The sequence below is a fragment of the Neopelma chrysocephalum genome, unplaced genomic scaffold (assembly GCF_003984885.1).
Source record: "Neopelma chrysocephalum unplaced genomic scaffold, ASM398488v2 Primary Assembly neopelma1_96821, whole genome shotgun sequence".
In the NCBI taxonomy this organism is placed as follows: Eukaryota; Metazoa; Chordata; class Aves; order Passeriformes; family Pipridae; genus Neopelma; species Neopelma chrysocephalum.
Window position 1 is genome coordinate 594,240 of NW_020925465.1, and position 17,907 is coordinate 612,146.

At 43.0% G+C, this 17,907-nt stretch overlaps 2 protein-coding genes across 4 annotated transcripts in view; both read right to left on the reverse strand.

Annotated features, from left to right (window-relative positions):
- Window positions 1-257: 257 nt before the first annotated feature.
- Window positions 258-1,881, reverse strand: CARTPT (CART prepropeptide). The gene is made up of 3 exons (XM_027670256.1): window positions 1,735-1,881; window positions 1,557-1,640; window positions 258-1,294 (listed from the first exon to the last, which is right to left on the reverse strand). The coding sequence occupies exons 1-3, from the start codon at window positions 1,876-1,878 to the stop codon at window positions 1,187-1,189; spliced, it is 336 nt and encodes a 111-aa protein (XP_027526057.1). The 5' UTR covers window positions 1,879-1,881; the 3' UTR covers window positions 258-1,186.
- A 6,911-nt stretch (window positions 1,882-8,792) lies between these two features.
- The window catches only part of MCCC2 (methylcrotonoyl-CoA carboxylase 2), a 34,404-nt gene continuing 25,289 nt past the window's right edge, over window positions 8,793-17,907 (reverse strand). For all 3 annotated transcript variants that reach the window (XM_027670246.1, XM_027670247.1, XM_027670248.1), the window contains exons 14-17: window positions 17,570-17,726; window positions 16,626-16,740; window positions 15,978-16,063; window positions 8,793-9,019 (exon numbers count right to left, since the gene is read on the reverse strand). In XM_027670246.1, coding sequence (XP_027526047.1) covers window positions 8,902-9,019; window positions 15,978-16,063; window positions 16,626-16,740; window positions 17,570-17,726 — 476 coding nt within the window. In that variant the 3' untranslated portion in view covers window positions 8,793-8,901. The remainder of the gene's footprint in view (window positions 9,020-15,977; window positions 16,064-16,625; window positions 16,741-17,569; window positions 17,727-17,907) is intronic.

Consider the following 17,907-nt stretch of genomic DNA (forward strand, 5'->3'; position numbering starts at 1 on the left):
CCTACATTGCCTCCCCAGCCTGGAGATGAACCCTGTCTCTCCCAAAGGAAAACCTGAGGCCCAAAGCCTCTGTATTTGGCCCAATCCCTCTGGGTGCCAGTGGGGAAGGACCATCCATCAGCTTAGCAGCACCAGAAAACATGAACCTCAGTTTTCAGTCCTAATGACCTGGCTAAAGTACACAGCTGAAATAGTTTTGAAGAAACCCTTAGAATCTCACTCTGAGTGTGTGAATTAAAACTTCCAAAACACCAAAATCAGAATATTGACTTTATTAATAGAGACAAACAAAGGATTGAAACATGTAAGGAGTTTGCTGAAACACACAGTGTACCTATGGAGGACAGACATACTTATATACATCAGTTCATTGTAGAAACGTGAGCCATTTGGTCTAGATGACTAGGATATCCCCAGGTAGTTTGCAACGGATCCAGACAGCTTTCTCTCCGTGGTGGCTCCAGTAAAGCAACTGATTTCCCCCCAGCCCCACCCCAGCCAGGCTAGTGCCGGACCCCTGAACACCACCAGTATCTCATGTAGGACTTTCTGCAGCACGGGGTGAGCACAACTGGATTTGGCCTGAAGCCAGTGGTGCAGGCAAACCCCACCGCGGGTTGCGGGCCGCTCGCTCTGGGGTGTGCCGAGCCCGGACCTCTCAGCTACGAGGCAAGAAAGAGGGGTCAGGGTGTTTTGGACACACTCGCTTCCCACTCCCCCATCTTACCCTCCAACCACCCAGGGGAATCCCCTGGCCCCAGCTCCTCCAGCCGGCAGCGGGTGGATGTTCCCAGCCCGAGGAAGGGGCCGGACAGCCCTGGGCACGGCACGGGGCCAGTCCCGCTTCCCAGCACGGCTCGGCACCGCTCGGCTGTGCACCGGCACTGCAGCTCCCGGGACCGGCACCTCTACTCGCCAAGGCGCGGCCCGGGATTTTCCTGGACGGACAAAAAAAAGCGGGGAGGAGAAGAGGGAGGGGAAGGGGTGGGACGGGGGAGAGAAAGAAAACAGCTCCACGGATGTCGGATGTCACGGACGGCGTTACATGGGCGACGCGGGGGCTTCTCGCTGCGCTTCTCGGGCGAAAGTGCTGCGGGAAGTCGTCGCTGTCACCCCAGGCCGGCACGTCGGGGCGGTCAGACGTCGGTGCCTGCGCTCCCGGCGGCTTGTCCCGGGGCGTCCCTGCTTACAGGCACTTGAGGAGGAAGGAATTGCACGAAGTACCCCGAGGGCAGTCGCAGAGCTTCCCGATGCGGGCCCCCTTCCTCACGGCGCACTGCTCCCCAGCGTCGCACTGCGGGCACCGGCCGGCGGTGAGGACGGGGGTTCTATTCCGTTCTGTCCCGTCTCGTCCCGCCCTTCCCCTTCCCTTTCTTTTCCTTCCCCATCCCTGTCTCATTCTGTTCCGTACCGTCCCGCCTCATTCCGCGCTACCCCCTTCTTTTCCCTTCTCTTTCCTTCCCTGTCCCGTCCCCTCCCGTCCCGTCCCGTCCCGCCCGTTCCCTCCCCTCTCGCCTTGCCTTCCTGGTCCCTTCCCATCCCGCCGGGACACTCACCATGGGCACTTGCCCGAACTTCTTCTCGTAGTGCGGTCCCCGCTTGCTCTTCAGCTTCTCCAGCACCTCCTGCAGCGCCTCGATCTGCCGAGAGACCCCCGCAGCCCCAAGTCAGACCGCGCCCGGCCGGGCGGCGACCCCTGCCCCACCAGCTCCCCACCCCGGCCCCCCGCCCCACCAGCTCCTTCTCCCGGGAGGTGCCGCCGCCGCCGGGCGCTCCCAGGTCTCGGGCGCGGCGCGGCGGGGCCGAGCCCTGCCCGCGGGCGCTGAGCAGCAGCGCGGCCGCCACGGCGCAGAGCGCCAGCGCCCGGCAGCTCTCCATGGTGCTGCCGCCCCGCCGCCGCCGCCGCCGCCTTTATAGCGCCGCGCCCGCCCCGCCTGCGTCAGCGCCCACCGCCGCGGCGCCGCGCCCCGCGCCCCCCACCTCCCACCGCCCCAGTGGGTGCCCCAAAAAGCGGTCGCCCCGGCAGAGGTGGTCGCCCTCGGGCCAAACAGCACAGCGGCTCCGTCTCCCGAGAGCCAACGAGGGGGACGCGGGCCGGCCACCCGCACCCTGTCCGCATCCCCCGTGCCTTGCCCGCAGCGGAGGACCGGGTAGCCCCCGTGTTGTGTGAGCGGAGTGGGAAGCTCTTCCTTCGCTCCTGAGGGTTGGGATGGAGGAAGGAGAGGGTGGCCACTGGACACATTAAGGTGCGAGTGGAGGTTGGGCTATCAGGGAGACTAGGCTGGGAAGTCAGCACAGGGATCTGAGAGGAGGGAGAGTTAGTAGCTTGCAGGCTAAAGAAAAGCACGACGTGATGGAAGGAAGAGCAAGGATGCGAGGATTAGCCTGAGGGAGTCAGGGAGAAGGGAGAGATAAGAGATGATGAGAAACGAGCTGATGAGAATAGGAATGCTTGAATGAGGACAGATGGGAAACAATAGGGTAGGGAGGCTCAGGACCACAGGGCAAGGTAAGAAGCAGCATCAAAACACTCAGGATAAAAGTTACTGCTAATACTTCAAGAAGAACTGTGAATGGTGCTTGAGACCAAATATCAGATTACAGAGCAGGTGCTTGGGGAGTATCATTCACCCTGTGTATCAAATGAGGCCACCTCTGTACTAGGAGAGAAAAAGTGTAGTCGCCAAAAGGAGACCTATCATGAGTGAACACATCTCACATTCAGGTCTTCCCACTGACATTTAGCTCTTCAAGCCCAGTGGCCTTAATGTTCCAGAATACTGTCACCAAAAGCATCCCTGGCAGGCTCAAAACTGCCCAGGCCTCATGGTCATGGTGGGGCAGGAAGAAGACAGGAGCAGCTTCTCCCATAGAGAAAAGAAGTGGCATGCCGAGAAGAACGTGCAAGATGAGGGACAATGCTCACCCCTTTCCAGGCTCATCTGGGCCACTGCTGGGGCAAAACAGGGTTAATGAGCAGCAGCTTTGCTGGCATGAGACATCTGGCCAACTGGCATGTGGATTGTGGGAACAAGGAGACAGGGAGCAGGGTCTGCCTGTGAGGAGGCTCCACTTCCAGCTGCAAGCTCTGCAGTGGGATGGGGATGTTCCTGCCCAAAAGCCAGTGGCAGCAGGAACTGGGCTGAGACTCCTTAGGCGAAGGATCATCTGGAGAAGGAGGAATTTGGAAAACCTCCTTAACAAAACTCTACTTGTTCATCATTTGTAGGGGAGCTAGGAAGGGGAGCTAAGAACACAATATGAGTACAAAGAAAAAAAAGTTGTTTAAAGGAAAATTAAAGTGGGTAATTTTTCCTAGTAGGCAGGCAGTGTTTTAAGGGAACAAAAGGAGTTTAACAAGTCATTTCCAACTATTTTGTTTGAAGCAATAAAAAGGCTCTGATCTCTCTGACTATCACGTTGCTTGCCTCCAGAACTGCGTGTTCACCTCTTGCTGTTACCTCCTCCCACACACTCCAATTGATCATCACATTCAGCAAAGGTCTCATTTGTAATTGCTGGTCAGAGGAGAGATCCTCTGCCTGTTTGCATGAATCCTTGTTTCATTTTACCACCAGGAAGGCTAAGATTTCAGACATCATGCTGGTGGTGAACTAGTCATAGCAAAGCCCAGGCTTTGGAACAAAAACACAACCATGTGCAGTACTGAAAATGATGGGTTTGCCAAAACAAAGTTTCTTAGGCTATGAAAAATGCAACACTTCATATGGAGAGGCAGATATATGGCCTATTCAACTTTGATAGCAGCATCTGTAAAGCCTGACCAAAAATTCAAGTTGTATTTTATAGTATGAGGATTAGTCATGCAGTTTTGAACACACCACAGAGATGCTCAGAAAAACACGACTGTTTTCTTTTGAACTTGCATTTCCTGTAAAAAGCTGAGTTTAATGTTAGTTACCCCAGTAACATTATTCTTTAATGTGGAAGCAATTACAAATTTCTCTTTCCAAAAGTTGCTGTATCTGTCTGGCTACAGACACCCACAGAACTGTATGTTTCTGCTTGTTACTGTCTGCATTACACTGTCTCTGCAAACATCACTGCCCCTCGTTCCCCATTCACCTTGTCTCTAGCACTAGGGGGTAAAAAATCAGCAGCAAAAATATCAGCAGGATAGCTGAATATTAAATAAGAATGTCAGAAGCTACCATGTCAAGGAGCAGAAAAGGGTCAAAGAAAAGGCATAAAAAGTGCAAGACCACTGTTCCCAGTTACAAAAAGGCAGGTACCTTTTGACCATGTCAGTAACCAGTCATATGAAAGGGACTGATTATGGAATTAGGGGAGCCTGTGGCACTGCAGAGCTCAGCTCCAGATAATCTACATGAAATGCCATCAGACCTCAGAGATGAACAGCGGTGTTGTACTAATATACTAGTTCAATTTACTAATTCAAGCTTCTCAAAGCTAACTTTCTCCATGTGAATGTTACTGCAAATGAGGTACAAACAGAACACAATCAATGTGCATTATCATCTCTACATCTCTACATCTCTACATCTCTACATCTAATGAATAATTTTTAAAGTCATACATGGTATATGCTTTTCATAATCACACTCTTCCACCATGATCAACTAATTAAGTGTACTTCTAAAAGCGGGAAAATAATGGAGGTTTACATTGATGCTGCTGAGTATTTCTATGGCATTTATGTGTTCTAGTTTTGGCTTGACATAGACATAAGAGTTGGATGGATTTTAGGATTACTAGACTGTAGAGATTAGTGTGAAGCATTTGAACAAGTGCTTTACTGAATCAGAGACATGAAAATGGACATCTGGCTTTAAGTGGATGCTTTAAGGCTTTGCTGAAAAACAGCAGGCTTTTATAAGTGCCTTGTTAAATTGACTTATCTTATTTTTTAAAATGTGGTTTATAAATTAATATACCATAACTGGTTTTCTGAATCAAGGCATTTCTTTGGCTGAAACCTTGAACAGCAAGGAAAATCTAAGTTAAATCAGAGTTCTGCCACGTTTGAAGCAATAAGAGTCCAGAGGCATACTTGAAAGATAACATCTATTTCAGCAGGAGATAGCAATTCATCTTGATGAGTAATAGATTGGAAAACAGCCACTACAATAAAAGATGGGTTCTTGGAAGAACAGTATATACACAAATGCCCACACAAACACTGAGGCTACAAACCCTCCATTAAACTAACCCCAAAATGGGTGGAAGAGTAGTGGGAACAGGTACCCAGTGGCTTCTCCATTTCTGCAGGAAGAGCCATCCTAGAGACTGTGGCTACCCACATCTCACTTCAGCCCTGGAAGCAGGCTCACAAGCCTTGCAATGATTGTGTTCCAGAGGCTCTACTTTGATGTTTGTTAAAAAAACTGGCAATTCAATCAAAACTTCAATTTTGACTGAAGACAAAATTGTAGCTCCCAGTAGTTCCCAGCACCTTCCTAGCTGGAATGAGAATAAAAAGGAAAACGGCAACAGGTATGTTTTTATGATCCATCCTGAATTCACCATCTCAGTCCAGGTAATCGAGAAGGTAACCCTTGGTTACTGCAACAGTCTCTAGGGACATGATGAGCAGCTTAACCCACCTCATGCACAGCTTCCCATTTCCTTAGACAGAGGTGTTTGAAAACCTCAAGCTCACAGTATCAACTTTTAAACAAATTGTAGTCAAATGTTGACCTCTCTTAAATAGACCACTATTTAGCTACCACAGAGAACCGGAACCAGAAAACCTCTTGGCCTTCCCTCTTCTATAAGGCAGGAGGGGGACACACAGCTTAGAACAGCTATGCCGAAGGCAAGACCAGACAGGAGCAGAAAAGTCCCCGGCAAGTCTAGAGCACCAAGTCTGATGTCCTGGTCCACTGCAGCTGGCGCACTTGATACAGCACAGCCATTTCCCTTGTTCCTCAACTTCCATCTGAAAAATCAGTGTCATCCCTGGAAAGTATCATCCTTTCCAGTACAGGAACAGATTAGTGGTTGTGAGCTACTCCAGTACTACAGTGAACAGGTGACATGCACCAGAGACGAATAGCACAAGTCTCGAAATAGTTACCCACAGCTTTCACATTGCCTATGCCATCGGGAATATTATGCCCCTGCAGTGGCAGCTACCTTTTATTTAGGTTTACTCACAATTTCCTTTCACTAAACATCCAAAAGAGCTCCTACTGGTACACAATGCCAATGGAAAGTGAGAATGACTGTTGTAATGGTATCCACGTTAAACCTAAAAGGCAGCTGCCACCGCAAAAGCATGAGATTCCTGGTGTTAGAGGCAACGTAAGAGATGTGAGTGACTATTTTGAGACAGCATGAATAGATCTACCAACATCACCACATACGGTACAAGCATGGGGTCCAACTCCTCACTCCGGTTGGATCCACAGAAAACAAGTTTTTCCAGCAAACCTCTGGGAACCAAGAGGCCATCTCTGCAGTCAGTGCCATCACACACAAGTACAGTCAGCGCCTGCATATGAAACACAGCACATTAACCTGCAAAAGGTTTTCCAAAATACCTATGCAGTGGAGGAGTGACGATCACTAGTGACTCTCTGAATTGCTGTTCTGCAGTGAAGGTCCTGCTCCAAGTGAAGGTCCTGCAGTGAAGGTCCTTCCTCCAAGAACATGCTGATGGGATGCTAAGCCTATGCTGATTAATTTCATTCGCTTAACATGTTTCCAAAGCCAAGTATTATTAAGGCAGAATATTCCTATTTATTCAGGGACGTGTTTGACTTGGCACACAAATTCAGAGGAAGAAATTTTGACAACTGTAAATAACTGCCTTTTTACACATAACAAGTGGTACAGAGTTATCATTCTCAGAAGCATGAATCCTTCCAAATGTACCTACTTCTATTATCTATTATCCCAGGATTATTTGTTACTGTCTCCAACTCAGCATTTAATTACCAGTCTCATTGAAAGAGTATATTTAAAGCAAAAAAATTCTGCAGAAACAGGCAAGACTCCTTATGGCTTTGGGAGTGACAGATAGGGGAACGTGACCCCGATAATTTAGAACAGAAAGACAAAAGGTGTCTGAACTGATTATTCAACCATAGTAGAAAATACAGTGTCTCATCTTACTGGAAGCAATGAACAGCAGTCATTTCAGGGTCTGAAACTTCTTTTCTCCCTGGCCATATTTTATAAATACATATTTAAAAGCAGGGTATTTTAAAAGGCATTTCAGAAGTCCACTAACCATAAGTAATTTCACTGTACTTTTAGGATAAAGAAATCCTGAGTCTGTGTCACAAATCCATGTAGAGAGACATGAACAAGAATCAGTGGCACAAAAGCACAGCTCTGTGCCCAGCTGCCAGTATTTTAAACTATTACTCTCTGATAAATAGTTATTTAATAAGAACAGTGAGATTACATCTGTGAAAACCTACAGAAGAAATATTTCTAGTGGTGCAGAACACACCAGGTTTTGGATACATTTTCTCTCAGTAAAATGAGAGGAAAAACTGATCTTGTTAGTGCAATATAGAGGTGTGCCAGAGACCACACAGTTCAACATATGCTAGGCTGCCTGTATTCTATACTGAAGATCCCCACTCCAAAGAATTATTTCATTTTCTCTTTTGCATCTACCTGAGACACAACTGAGAAAGCTGGTAGACAGCAGACCTTCCATCCCCTACCTGAGTCCAAGGGGAACTCCTCTACCACACAAGCCCAGGAAGACTACAGCTGGCACCTCACCCAGGATGATCACTCCTACTAGCAATCCTTCCTCTCCCCACAGGCCAGCACAGGATAGAACCTCCATTCATGAATATTAACTCTTCTTGGATTTGACTCTTCTTGGATTTTCACTCTCAGTTAAGAATATTTCTGCCAATGGTTATCTGGACACCCACAGAGCAAAGGTAGCTAAAATCACCTTCCTAGTCCTAGCTACCACAGTATTCGTCTCCTTATTTTGGGCACACTACTTGCCAAGCATTTAGTTTCTACAAGGTTCAATGTTTCTAAAGGAACAAATTAAATTACAGACACTGAATTCTTGAAAAACGTTACACTGCAACAAGCTACAATAAATAAGTCAGAATAACCAAAGCATTCCAGCATCTCAATACCCTTTAACTCAGTGGATTTCAAGCTTCTGCTCTGGGTGAAGCACTGATACCTGTGGGGAGAATGCTCTGTCTTTGTGAAACTAAAATCGCCAGCAGGACCACACAGCAAGATGTTTCAACACCTTTTCAGCCCACCCCCATCCTCAGAAGCACACGCAGCAACCTCCTGATTCCACAGACACTAGCATACGCTCCCCCCCTTCCAGGAAACACTATGCATCCATCAGGTTCTCTTGTTGCTTTGACTTGAGGGAACCACACAGAACATGTTTTTTTGGATGAAAGCCAGAGAAAGGACAGGATGCCAACAACTGTATGAAATCTGTACTTTCATGCTGCGTTGAACCTCCCAGCTGCCCTTACAGCACTTCTCTTTGCAAAAATTGTTTACTAGCAAATGTGGATTTTTTTTGGTTGGATTTCAAAAACATTTTGCATTTATAGGAGACATACAAAAAGAGTTAAAATAAATAAAGGAGCTGATAAACACCAAATATGTAGCATATTTTGCAGATTTATTTATATGAGATAGTACCAATGGTTTCTTGTCATACATGAAATATAATGCTGGAACCTGCAGTTTATTCATGCAATGCAGTTACCCAAGCACTGTGACTTATCCCAAATCACTGTCAAAACACTGAAGCACTGTGTGACAATTAGCGAAAATAATTACAAAATTTTCAGTAAAAATTGCATTATACAAATCTTTATTTTTTCATCACTGCAACATTGTAGTAAGTTTGCTGTCCATCCCCAAATAAAATATACAGAGGTAATTCTGACAGTTGTATGTTTAAGATCACATCCTGAAAACTCCAAATTCTGTCTTCTTCGTAGGTGCGTTTAATGCTGCGCTGAGACTGAGTCCCAAAACCAGTCTTGTGTCAGCTGGATCAATAATTCCATCATCCCATAATCTAGAAAAAACACAAAAACATAACAAATCAATAATAATTGAAGGAAATTAACAGATGCAGCTGGTAGATCTTCAAGCCCATGGAACTGGAAATGGTTATACTAAAAAAAGAGGAGTAAAGAGCTAAATTATACTTAAAAGCCATGGAGTCAATTCACCTTGACCATCAATGCAATAGATAGGTGTGTATTTTCCATGGAATTTGTTTTCTAGAACAAAGTATATATTTTAGATAAATGAAGAATGTCAGGTTTACGTATTTCAAATGAGATTCTTAATACTTATTTGTAGTCATCACCTTCAAGAAAAAAACCCTCTTTGCTTGTAAATATTCATGTGGAAAATGACCTTCTGCCTATGACCTGCCTTTTTCTATTAAGAATGCTTACATTTTAAGGATTATGTCACATCATTTACATTATTCAGGTTAATTAAAAAGTCAGACGAGGATGATACAAGTGTGTATTCTTTCCTCATTTAAAAAGTCAGAGTAAACTTCAGGTATTTCCAGAATTTCTACTATGGGTGACCTTGGCTGGACGCCAGGTGCCCCCAGGTTGCTCCATCACTCCCTTTCCCACCTGGATGGGGAGGAGAAAATAAGATAGAAAATTGACTTGTAGGTTGAGATAAGGACATTTACTAAAGCAAAACTGAAAATTTGCACGTGCACAAACAAAGAGAAAAAACCCAGTAATTTTATCCTCTACTTCCTATCAGTGATGTCCAGCCTCTTCCTGGGAAGCAGGGCTTCAGCACATGTGCTGGTTGCTCAAGGCGGCAAACACTGTTAGTAACAAATACCCCCCTTTCCTCCTCCTGCCCTTAGCTTTTATATCTGAGCTGACATCATATGGTATGGAATATCCCTGTGGATAATTTGGGTCAGCTGGCCTACTTGTGCCCCCTCCCAGGATCTTGCCCACCCTTTGATGCGGTGGGGGTGTTGAGAGACAGCACTGATGCTGTGCCAGCACTGCTCAGCAGTATCCAAAACACTGGTGTGTTATCAACACCTTTCTAGCTACCAGTGCAAAGCACAGCACTGTGAGGGCTGTTGTGAGGAAATGAACTCCATCTCAGCCAGACCCAACATAATTACTCATATTAATTTTTTAAATATACTGAAGTCAGTTTCTGAACAACAGAAAGATATTACCCTCCTTAACCCAGGCCTGAAGGCAATTAAATTATAAAGGAGCAATAACCAAATTCCCAAGTTCCCAAAATCACCAACACTTATAAATAGTCTCTGATTAAAAATTAAAATCTTTGTGGCATCAGTTCTCAAGAACAGCTTCATCCTGCCAAACACAAGCACAGTATCTTTGGTTAAGAAAGGGATGCTCCTCCTCCATCCCATCTTTCTGTGAGAGAGACTTACTTTACATTATTTTTGACCTTACTTCAGTGTTGGCTAATGCTTAATTCTTTGTCTGTGAAAAATTTAAAAATATGAGAAAAAGTCATGAATAGGGAGCCAAAACTGACTCTACCAAGACAAGGCACAGCCCTTCCTTTCTAACTGAAGTTCCAAATGCAAATTTCCTGTTGTTTGGAGATTAATTGAAAAAATCTATTAGACAAGAAACAATGTATTTTTTACTCTTCTTTCAATGCTAAATGTGCCAACTTCACTCTCAAAAGAAAGAGGACTGTAAACTGTACATAAATACATGCAAATAAGCTCAAGGCAGCAGCAGACACTACTGAGTGTCTCCCATCTTTACTTCACCACTTGCTGTGAGAGCAATTTCCATCAAGTCAGATAAAAATATTAAGAGATTGATAATGTGTGCTTTTTAATTTACAACAAGGATGTGTTGTAACATACATGATGTGGTCCATATGATGCACAAAATGGAATTCCAGTAAAAGACCCCTCTAACAAGATCAGGCACAAGGTCCCTCAGCTTAGGAACATGTTCTCCAGCTAGCAGAAAGAGAAGAAGAAGGATACCCAGCTCAGAAAGAATGCTCTGCTATAAATATATCTTATCATGGTGCAGCTTCTCAAGCAGAGGAGATAGTTAAACTAACGGGGAACAAAAGCAAAACTGAACTACAGAAGAAGAAAGGGGTTTGGAGAAGGGAAGACTTTGATGCGTAATTCAGCAAAACTGTGCTGCTTCTCTCCTGGGATTGAAAACAAAATTGTGACTAAAGAAGTGCACCGCAGTAGCTGTGGCACTCACTGACCTGGCTGCCGGTTTCCAAGCAGCAGAGAAAGAAGTCTGGAAAAATCACAGAATCACAGAATGGTTTGGGTTGGAAGGGACCTCAAAGACCATCCAGTTCTAATCACCTCACCATGGGCAGGGACAACTCCCACTAGATCAGCTTGCTCAGAGCCCCCATCCAACCTGTCCTTGAACACTGCCTGGGATGGGGCATCCACAGCTTCTTGGGACAACCTGTTCTAGTGTCTCACCACCCTCACAGTAAAGAATTTCTTCAAATGTAAAAAATAAAAACAAAAACAACAAAAAACTTCTTTCAAAGTAAAAAAAATTGCTATTAACCCAAATTACAAATATAAGAAAACTGTAGCTCTATCTAATTTCTTCTCATTTTAGGATTCTCAGTCAGTAACTCCTCTCTAGTGGGCTAGTAAACCATGCTTTGGAATAGCCATGCTTGTATCTGCATGGAAGTGGTACTAACAGCACACGCTGATGTAGATGACAGACAAGAGTTGTCTATATCATATTCGGGATAATGTGCATGGTCTAAGCTCTTGCTGTCTGGTTCCTGTGAATAACTCCTTTCCTAATTGTAGCTTTAAATTTTAATTGACAACCATAAAGATTTTTTGTTGCATGGCAGTCAAGCTGCTTTCATATGGTCACCTCTGGCTTCTGCTTCTTTTTGTTTAAAGAAAACTACATTCTCTACTGGCATGTAACATTAATAATTAAACTATCTATTAAAGCCCCGTTGCTGGAACATGAGTCACAGCTACACTCATAAAATATCTCTAACTGAGACAGTGTGAGTAAAAGAAATTAAATCGCCAAAAGTAAAATGCTCATGTAATTCGTTAAGATGCAAACCACTGAAATCTCTTTAGAAACCTGTGAGCAGATTAATATAACTCATTAAAGAGGGTGCTGCCTAATGACTACCATTAATTAAGACTGCTAATTGTACAAGGCTCTAATCCAGTAATTGGTTAAAGTCTGATTAGAAAATACAATGGCAGGGAACAGTATTGACTGTACATATAGCAAGTTATCATTTATAAGCAAAATTATATAAACAGATTAAATAGGGGTATTTGCTTGTATTTTAAGATCATCAGGGTATTCTTGCTTCCCTCTCCTTATTACTTCTAAAAGCTTGATTCAAAACCTAATAAAGTCAAGTGGAAGGGTTACACCAATCTCAGTGGACATTAAGGGTGAGGCAGACATTAAGTAAGAAGACAGCATGAGGGAGCCTCCAAACTGCTGCACATGAGCAGCAATACAGACAACAGTCTTTGTGCCCACCTGCTGTTTTTTTTCTCTCAGTAACGCAAAGCTGTTCATTGGAGTTTTCTTGTAGGCCTTTTCAGCGGAGGGATGTTATAAAACCAAGGCTGTCCAGATTCAGTTTCAATATAGCACCCTGACATTTAGTTGACAGTCAACTGGTTTTCTTACCATGCTTGGAACCAGACTGGAAACATCCTTTAGAGCAAAGGGAACAGGTTACCTCACCTTGACTTACGGCAAATGCTTGCTAATAAGTAGCTGCTGTTGCTGGAGGAGAAAAGGGTGGTCTACAAGGTGCAAGGTGGCTACATCCCTCCCTTAAGTACACTATTTGCTGCAAGGACTGCAACCCTACTTCATCTCATTGTTTCTGCTTGGGCAGCCTACCCCACAGCAATGAAACGTTCTGAGCTATTGATCTGAGATGTTGCATAGGAATTAGTTACTATTGGCAAAAAAGCAAGAAATCAGGGCAGGAAACATGAGAATATTCACCGAAATACCCAATTATCTCTACAAAACAGCAGACAGCAATTAAGAGCTCCCAGACAATGCAGACTGTACCTACATGAATTAAAGAGTGAGAGAAACCACAGACTGTTTTGACCCTGAGCCACTCACATGCTCTTGTCAAGAGCACTCCTCTGTGAAAAGAGGCATTTCACTTTCACTGCTTACAGCCAGATCAGCTTCAGCAGGATTTCAGCTCTGACATTTGACTTCATGCCTCAGCTGGGCTTATTATCTGGAGTGCAGCATTACATGAATCTCACCACCTGCAATCCAGACCCACACTAGTTCTCAGCCAACTCACACCTGTGCATGTCACATTTCCCTTCCAAGCTACAGGCACAGTAAGAAGCATGTAACTACTCTGCTTTTTCAACAAATGACAGGCCACTTAGCATTAAGAGCACTTCTTACTTCCTAGGCTGGGCAAATTTAGGCTATTTCCCAAGGTGACTTCCAGATTTGCAACCAAACTTCACAAAACGGCCAGATATTCTGGAAATATAAGCTGCTAAAAGTGGTTCAGTAGAAAGCACAAAGCTGGTATTAAATACTCGAGTTTCATGTCTAAAAATCACTGGACATTATTAAGATCAATTTAATATTTTTTTAATGCTAGTCTTAATCTTACATGCAGAACTACTTTCTTACAGATTAGTAACTTACTGTTGTAAATACTGACAACTGTTGGTTTCTGGAACAGGACAGGTTTTTGTATTGCTAATATACTTAATATATTGAATGTTAAATAAATCCAATTATTTTCAATCATGAGTACAAGGAGTCTGACTGTTTCCAGTGAACATATAAAATAATGCAAATGTAAAAAAACCAACAAACTATTCATCTTCTCCTCTGGGGCAGGGATTAATTTTAAATACAGACAGTTTGACTCATTTTTTTAATGTTATATGAGTGGAAAATTCTTCTTCTTAAAAGCCAGTTATAAAAAAGGATGACACATGTTCTCATTTTTCCTTCTTGCCTCAGAGCACAAGGTTTTGTCACACAGGTACTAGGCCTAATCTTTAATGGGTAATAGAAGAGATATTACAGCAGTTTTTAATACCTGACACCATTTCTCAAATCAGGGGAAAACCCATGAAATTTAAATAAATTAAAAATATTAAAAAAAAATCAAAATCAGTGTGCCACTGGGAAGTCCATATTAATAATAATAAATGATTTCACAAAAGTATTCTCAGTAATTATACATAACACCCTAAATAAACTGCAACTTAATAGTAGTGGGCTATACACATGCATAAAACCTCAAGAAGGTGAGAGTATCTATGACTCTCTGCAACACTACCACACAGACCTCTACCAGAAGCAGAGAACAAACAGTGATGAGACCAAAACCCTCCCTTAATCCGTGAGCTATGCGCTATACAACTGCACTACTGAAATCTGCCTAAATGACAGCACAAACCCTGTGCTACATATCCTACTGAGAATGTTTACTCCATCAGAGCACCAGTTAGGGCAAAATAGCACAAGCTTCCATTTGACAAAGGTATTGATTTGATTAAACATTAAAATTAATACAGATTCCCCAGGTATGATTACTTCAGCTAAGTATATTCCACTATCCCAACAGAAAACAGAGTAAAAGTTAATATTTATTTCCTATCTTCCTTCAGATCATGAAGAAGAAGCTCTTCCCAGGTCACCTGACTCTGCTTCCACTAGGTGTATATTGCCTTTTTACTCCTCAGTTTGAGGAGCAGATCCTTGCTTAGCCATGCATGTTTGCAGCCTGCCATGCTCAAGTTCCTACACATCAGCACAGAGAGCTCCTGTGCTCTACGAAAAGTGCCTTAAAGAGCTGCCAGCTCCTCTGTCCTTAAGGACAGCTTCCCGGGGGATCTCATCTACTATCTCTTTAAACATCTGGAAGTTCACTCTTCCAAAGTTCAGGGTCCTGATTTTGCTGTTTGCCAGGCTCACATTCCTTGAGATCCTGAACTCAACCAGGGTGTGGTCACTATAGCCCAGTCTGTTTCCAGCCTTAACCCCTTTAAAGAGTTTCTCCAGATTGGTGAGTTATCAGGTCCAGTAACATCTCACCTCTGGTTGGCTTGTCCAATGCCTGGACCAGCAAGTTGTCCTCTATACACTGCAGGAGTCTCCTACACTGTTCACAGCCAGCTGCACTGCTTATCAAGCTGACATCTGGGTTGTTGAAATATGCTACCCTCTACCATCACTAGCAGCTGAGAGCCTGTGGAAAATTAGCTTTTGGATACCACAAGGGAAAAAATGTGCAGGACCATTAGCACAGCCAGGATGAAACCAATGCAGAATAACAATCAGAGGCCAAGAGAGCCCCCAAGCTACTTTCCAGAGGTATCACTCCAGAATGCCTTGCTTCATTAACCTAACTAGTTCCTGATCATTTACTAATATTCCATTAGCACAAAATGCTGCAAAGGACTTCTCAGCAAAGATAAGTATGCTGCATCCATCAGCTAATGCCCTATAAAACTTGCTATTATCCGATACAATCGCCTACCGTGACCATGACCTGAGATTTTCAAATGGCTTCAGGTCTTCCTCAAGCTTCCTCCTTTTCCACTGGCCTCTTCCACTTGCTGAATCCCACTAAAATGAATTCTTCCTAACACACATGCAGCCACTCATTATACTGTTCAACAGGTTTTAGAAAGGTGACTAGATACTACACTGGGCTGAATGATAAAAAACTTATCCAGAATAAAATACATAACATATAAACTCCATGCTACCATATTATTACTTACAGAACCAGCAGAATAATTCCTGCAAGTGCATCTCCTACAAAGTCTGAGATAAGACACAAAAAACATTGATTTAAAGCCTGTTGTTTTGTACTCCTGCACATCAAACACAATCTTTGTTTCTGATTGCTTTCTTCTGCTGTTCTTCAATACTGAGATTTAGATCTTAAGCCCTGTGATTACAATTAAGTTTTGGAATAGTCATTTATGTTACCTTGCACTGGAATAATAAGGGTTTCCTTCTTCCTCGAACCTCCTAATGATTGGCTCCTTCAAAGCTGCTTCATCTGCCTCAGATAACTAAAAAAACAGACAAATATACAAAAACAGATAAAATACTCTTTTATTCTACAATGACAACAGAGCTTTACATGCAGCATCAACCTGAAGAAACTGCCTAAATGATCTCCCTGAAGTTTTTCACTCTTTTTGCACACAATTACCAATCTAGCATATCTGACAATAAAATTCAAATATGTTTAAAAGAGGAAAAAGGAGAATAAAAATATAGTTAACTGTGTATAAGAATAATTGGGGATTAGCATCTGAAAAATTACTGAAGCTACTGTATTAAAAAAACACTGTTACGAGTTGCCTTTGGCGAGATTTTTAATAAAATAAGTCTGTGCTACTCTTTTAAGCAAAGACAAGGAATGTCACGAATGATCTTCACATTTCAAAGATGTAAACAGCAACACCTCATAAATGCTTCATGCTTGTCAATGCACTAGGTGGCATTGGGACAATGATACTTCATTCGTGTCTCACTTTCTAACACCCTTTCCCAGCTCACGAAGTTAGCAACCCCAGTGAAAGAGTAAGTCACACTGTCTCTACTGAAAATGAAAGAAGAAAGATGTACCTGTTTTCCCTCCCTTGCTTTTTGGTCCTTAGCTATTGTAGCTAGAACAGTTGCAGCTTGTTCCCCTCCCATCACCGATATGCGAGCATTTGGCCACATATATAGAAATCTTGGACTGAAAAAATACAGATTAAACATTAAGGTAAGACATTGCCTTACTTTCTAGTAAAGAACTAATTCTCACTTAGCTAAGAATTTATTTTCATGCATGACTGTATTACAATATATTGTTTTTTTTAAAAATGCACATTAACATACTTCAATACTTGCAGCATTATGTTTGAAAATACAAAAATTCTGTTAATTGCCTGTATTCAAGCACCTTAAAATTTATTTCTCTTTCTTGAGCCTTTTCAGCTCACCTCCCCAACGCCCAGGAATTTTTCTCTTAAACATTCTAAACAATTTCATTAGTATCAGGAACCTTGAAAAATGAAATCAGAAAACTATGTGAGTCATGTCCAAAGGGTCAAAAGAAAAAAATCTTTAGGGATTCTGAAACTTTACACATAAAAAGTGAATAAGGATTAATGATTTCTTGCACAAGCTGGCATTCTTCCTATGAATTCAGAATAATGAACCAGCCTATACTGCCCAATGACTGTTAAGGACTGTACAATTTTTCCTCCAGTAACTGAAATGGGAGAAAAGGACATCAACACATTGTTAGAAGGTCTCTTCTGTCACCTAATTCAAGGTGAATCATGAGCCTATGAATCTCTACAAGTTTATCAGGTTGTTGTTTACTTGTGAACATATTCACTGAGAACTGCTGCTTTCCAAATAGCACAAGCTCTGCAAGAGTTTAGAGAGTTTTTCAGAATAAACTTCATAGAGTTATGCTTCAAGTTATAACTTCAAGGTTCTAAGTTCAAGTTATAACTTCAAGGTTATGCTCTCTTAACTTATTCCTATCTGCTGTCATAATTAGAAGCAAAACTTACCTATATGCCCTTCCACACATCCCATAGTTTCCAGCTCCATAAGAACCACCGATAATCACGGTTATTTTAGGTACATTGGCACAAGCTACAGCAGTTACCATCTTGGCACCATCTTTTGCTATCCCTCCAGCCTCATATTCTCTACCAACCATGAAACCTAAAGAATTACAACATGAAGAAAAGGCTTACCAGCTTTGTATTACTATACTGTGATATGTGTCATACTATGTGCTTCATAGTACAAGCAGCAAAACCTGAAGAGTAAACCATAAGACAAGGCCTTCATCAGCTGTTGACAGCCTGATTTCCAAACAGGTTGGAGATGTAGGTACTACAAA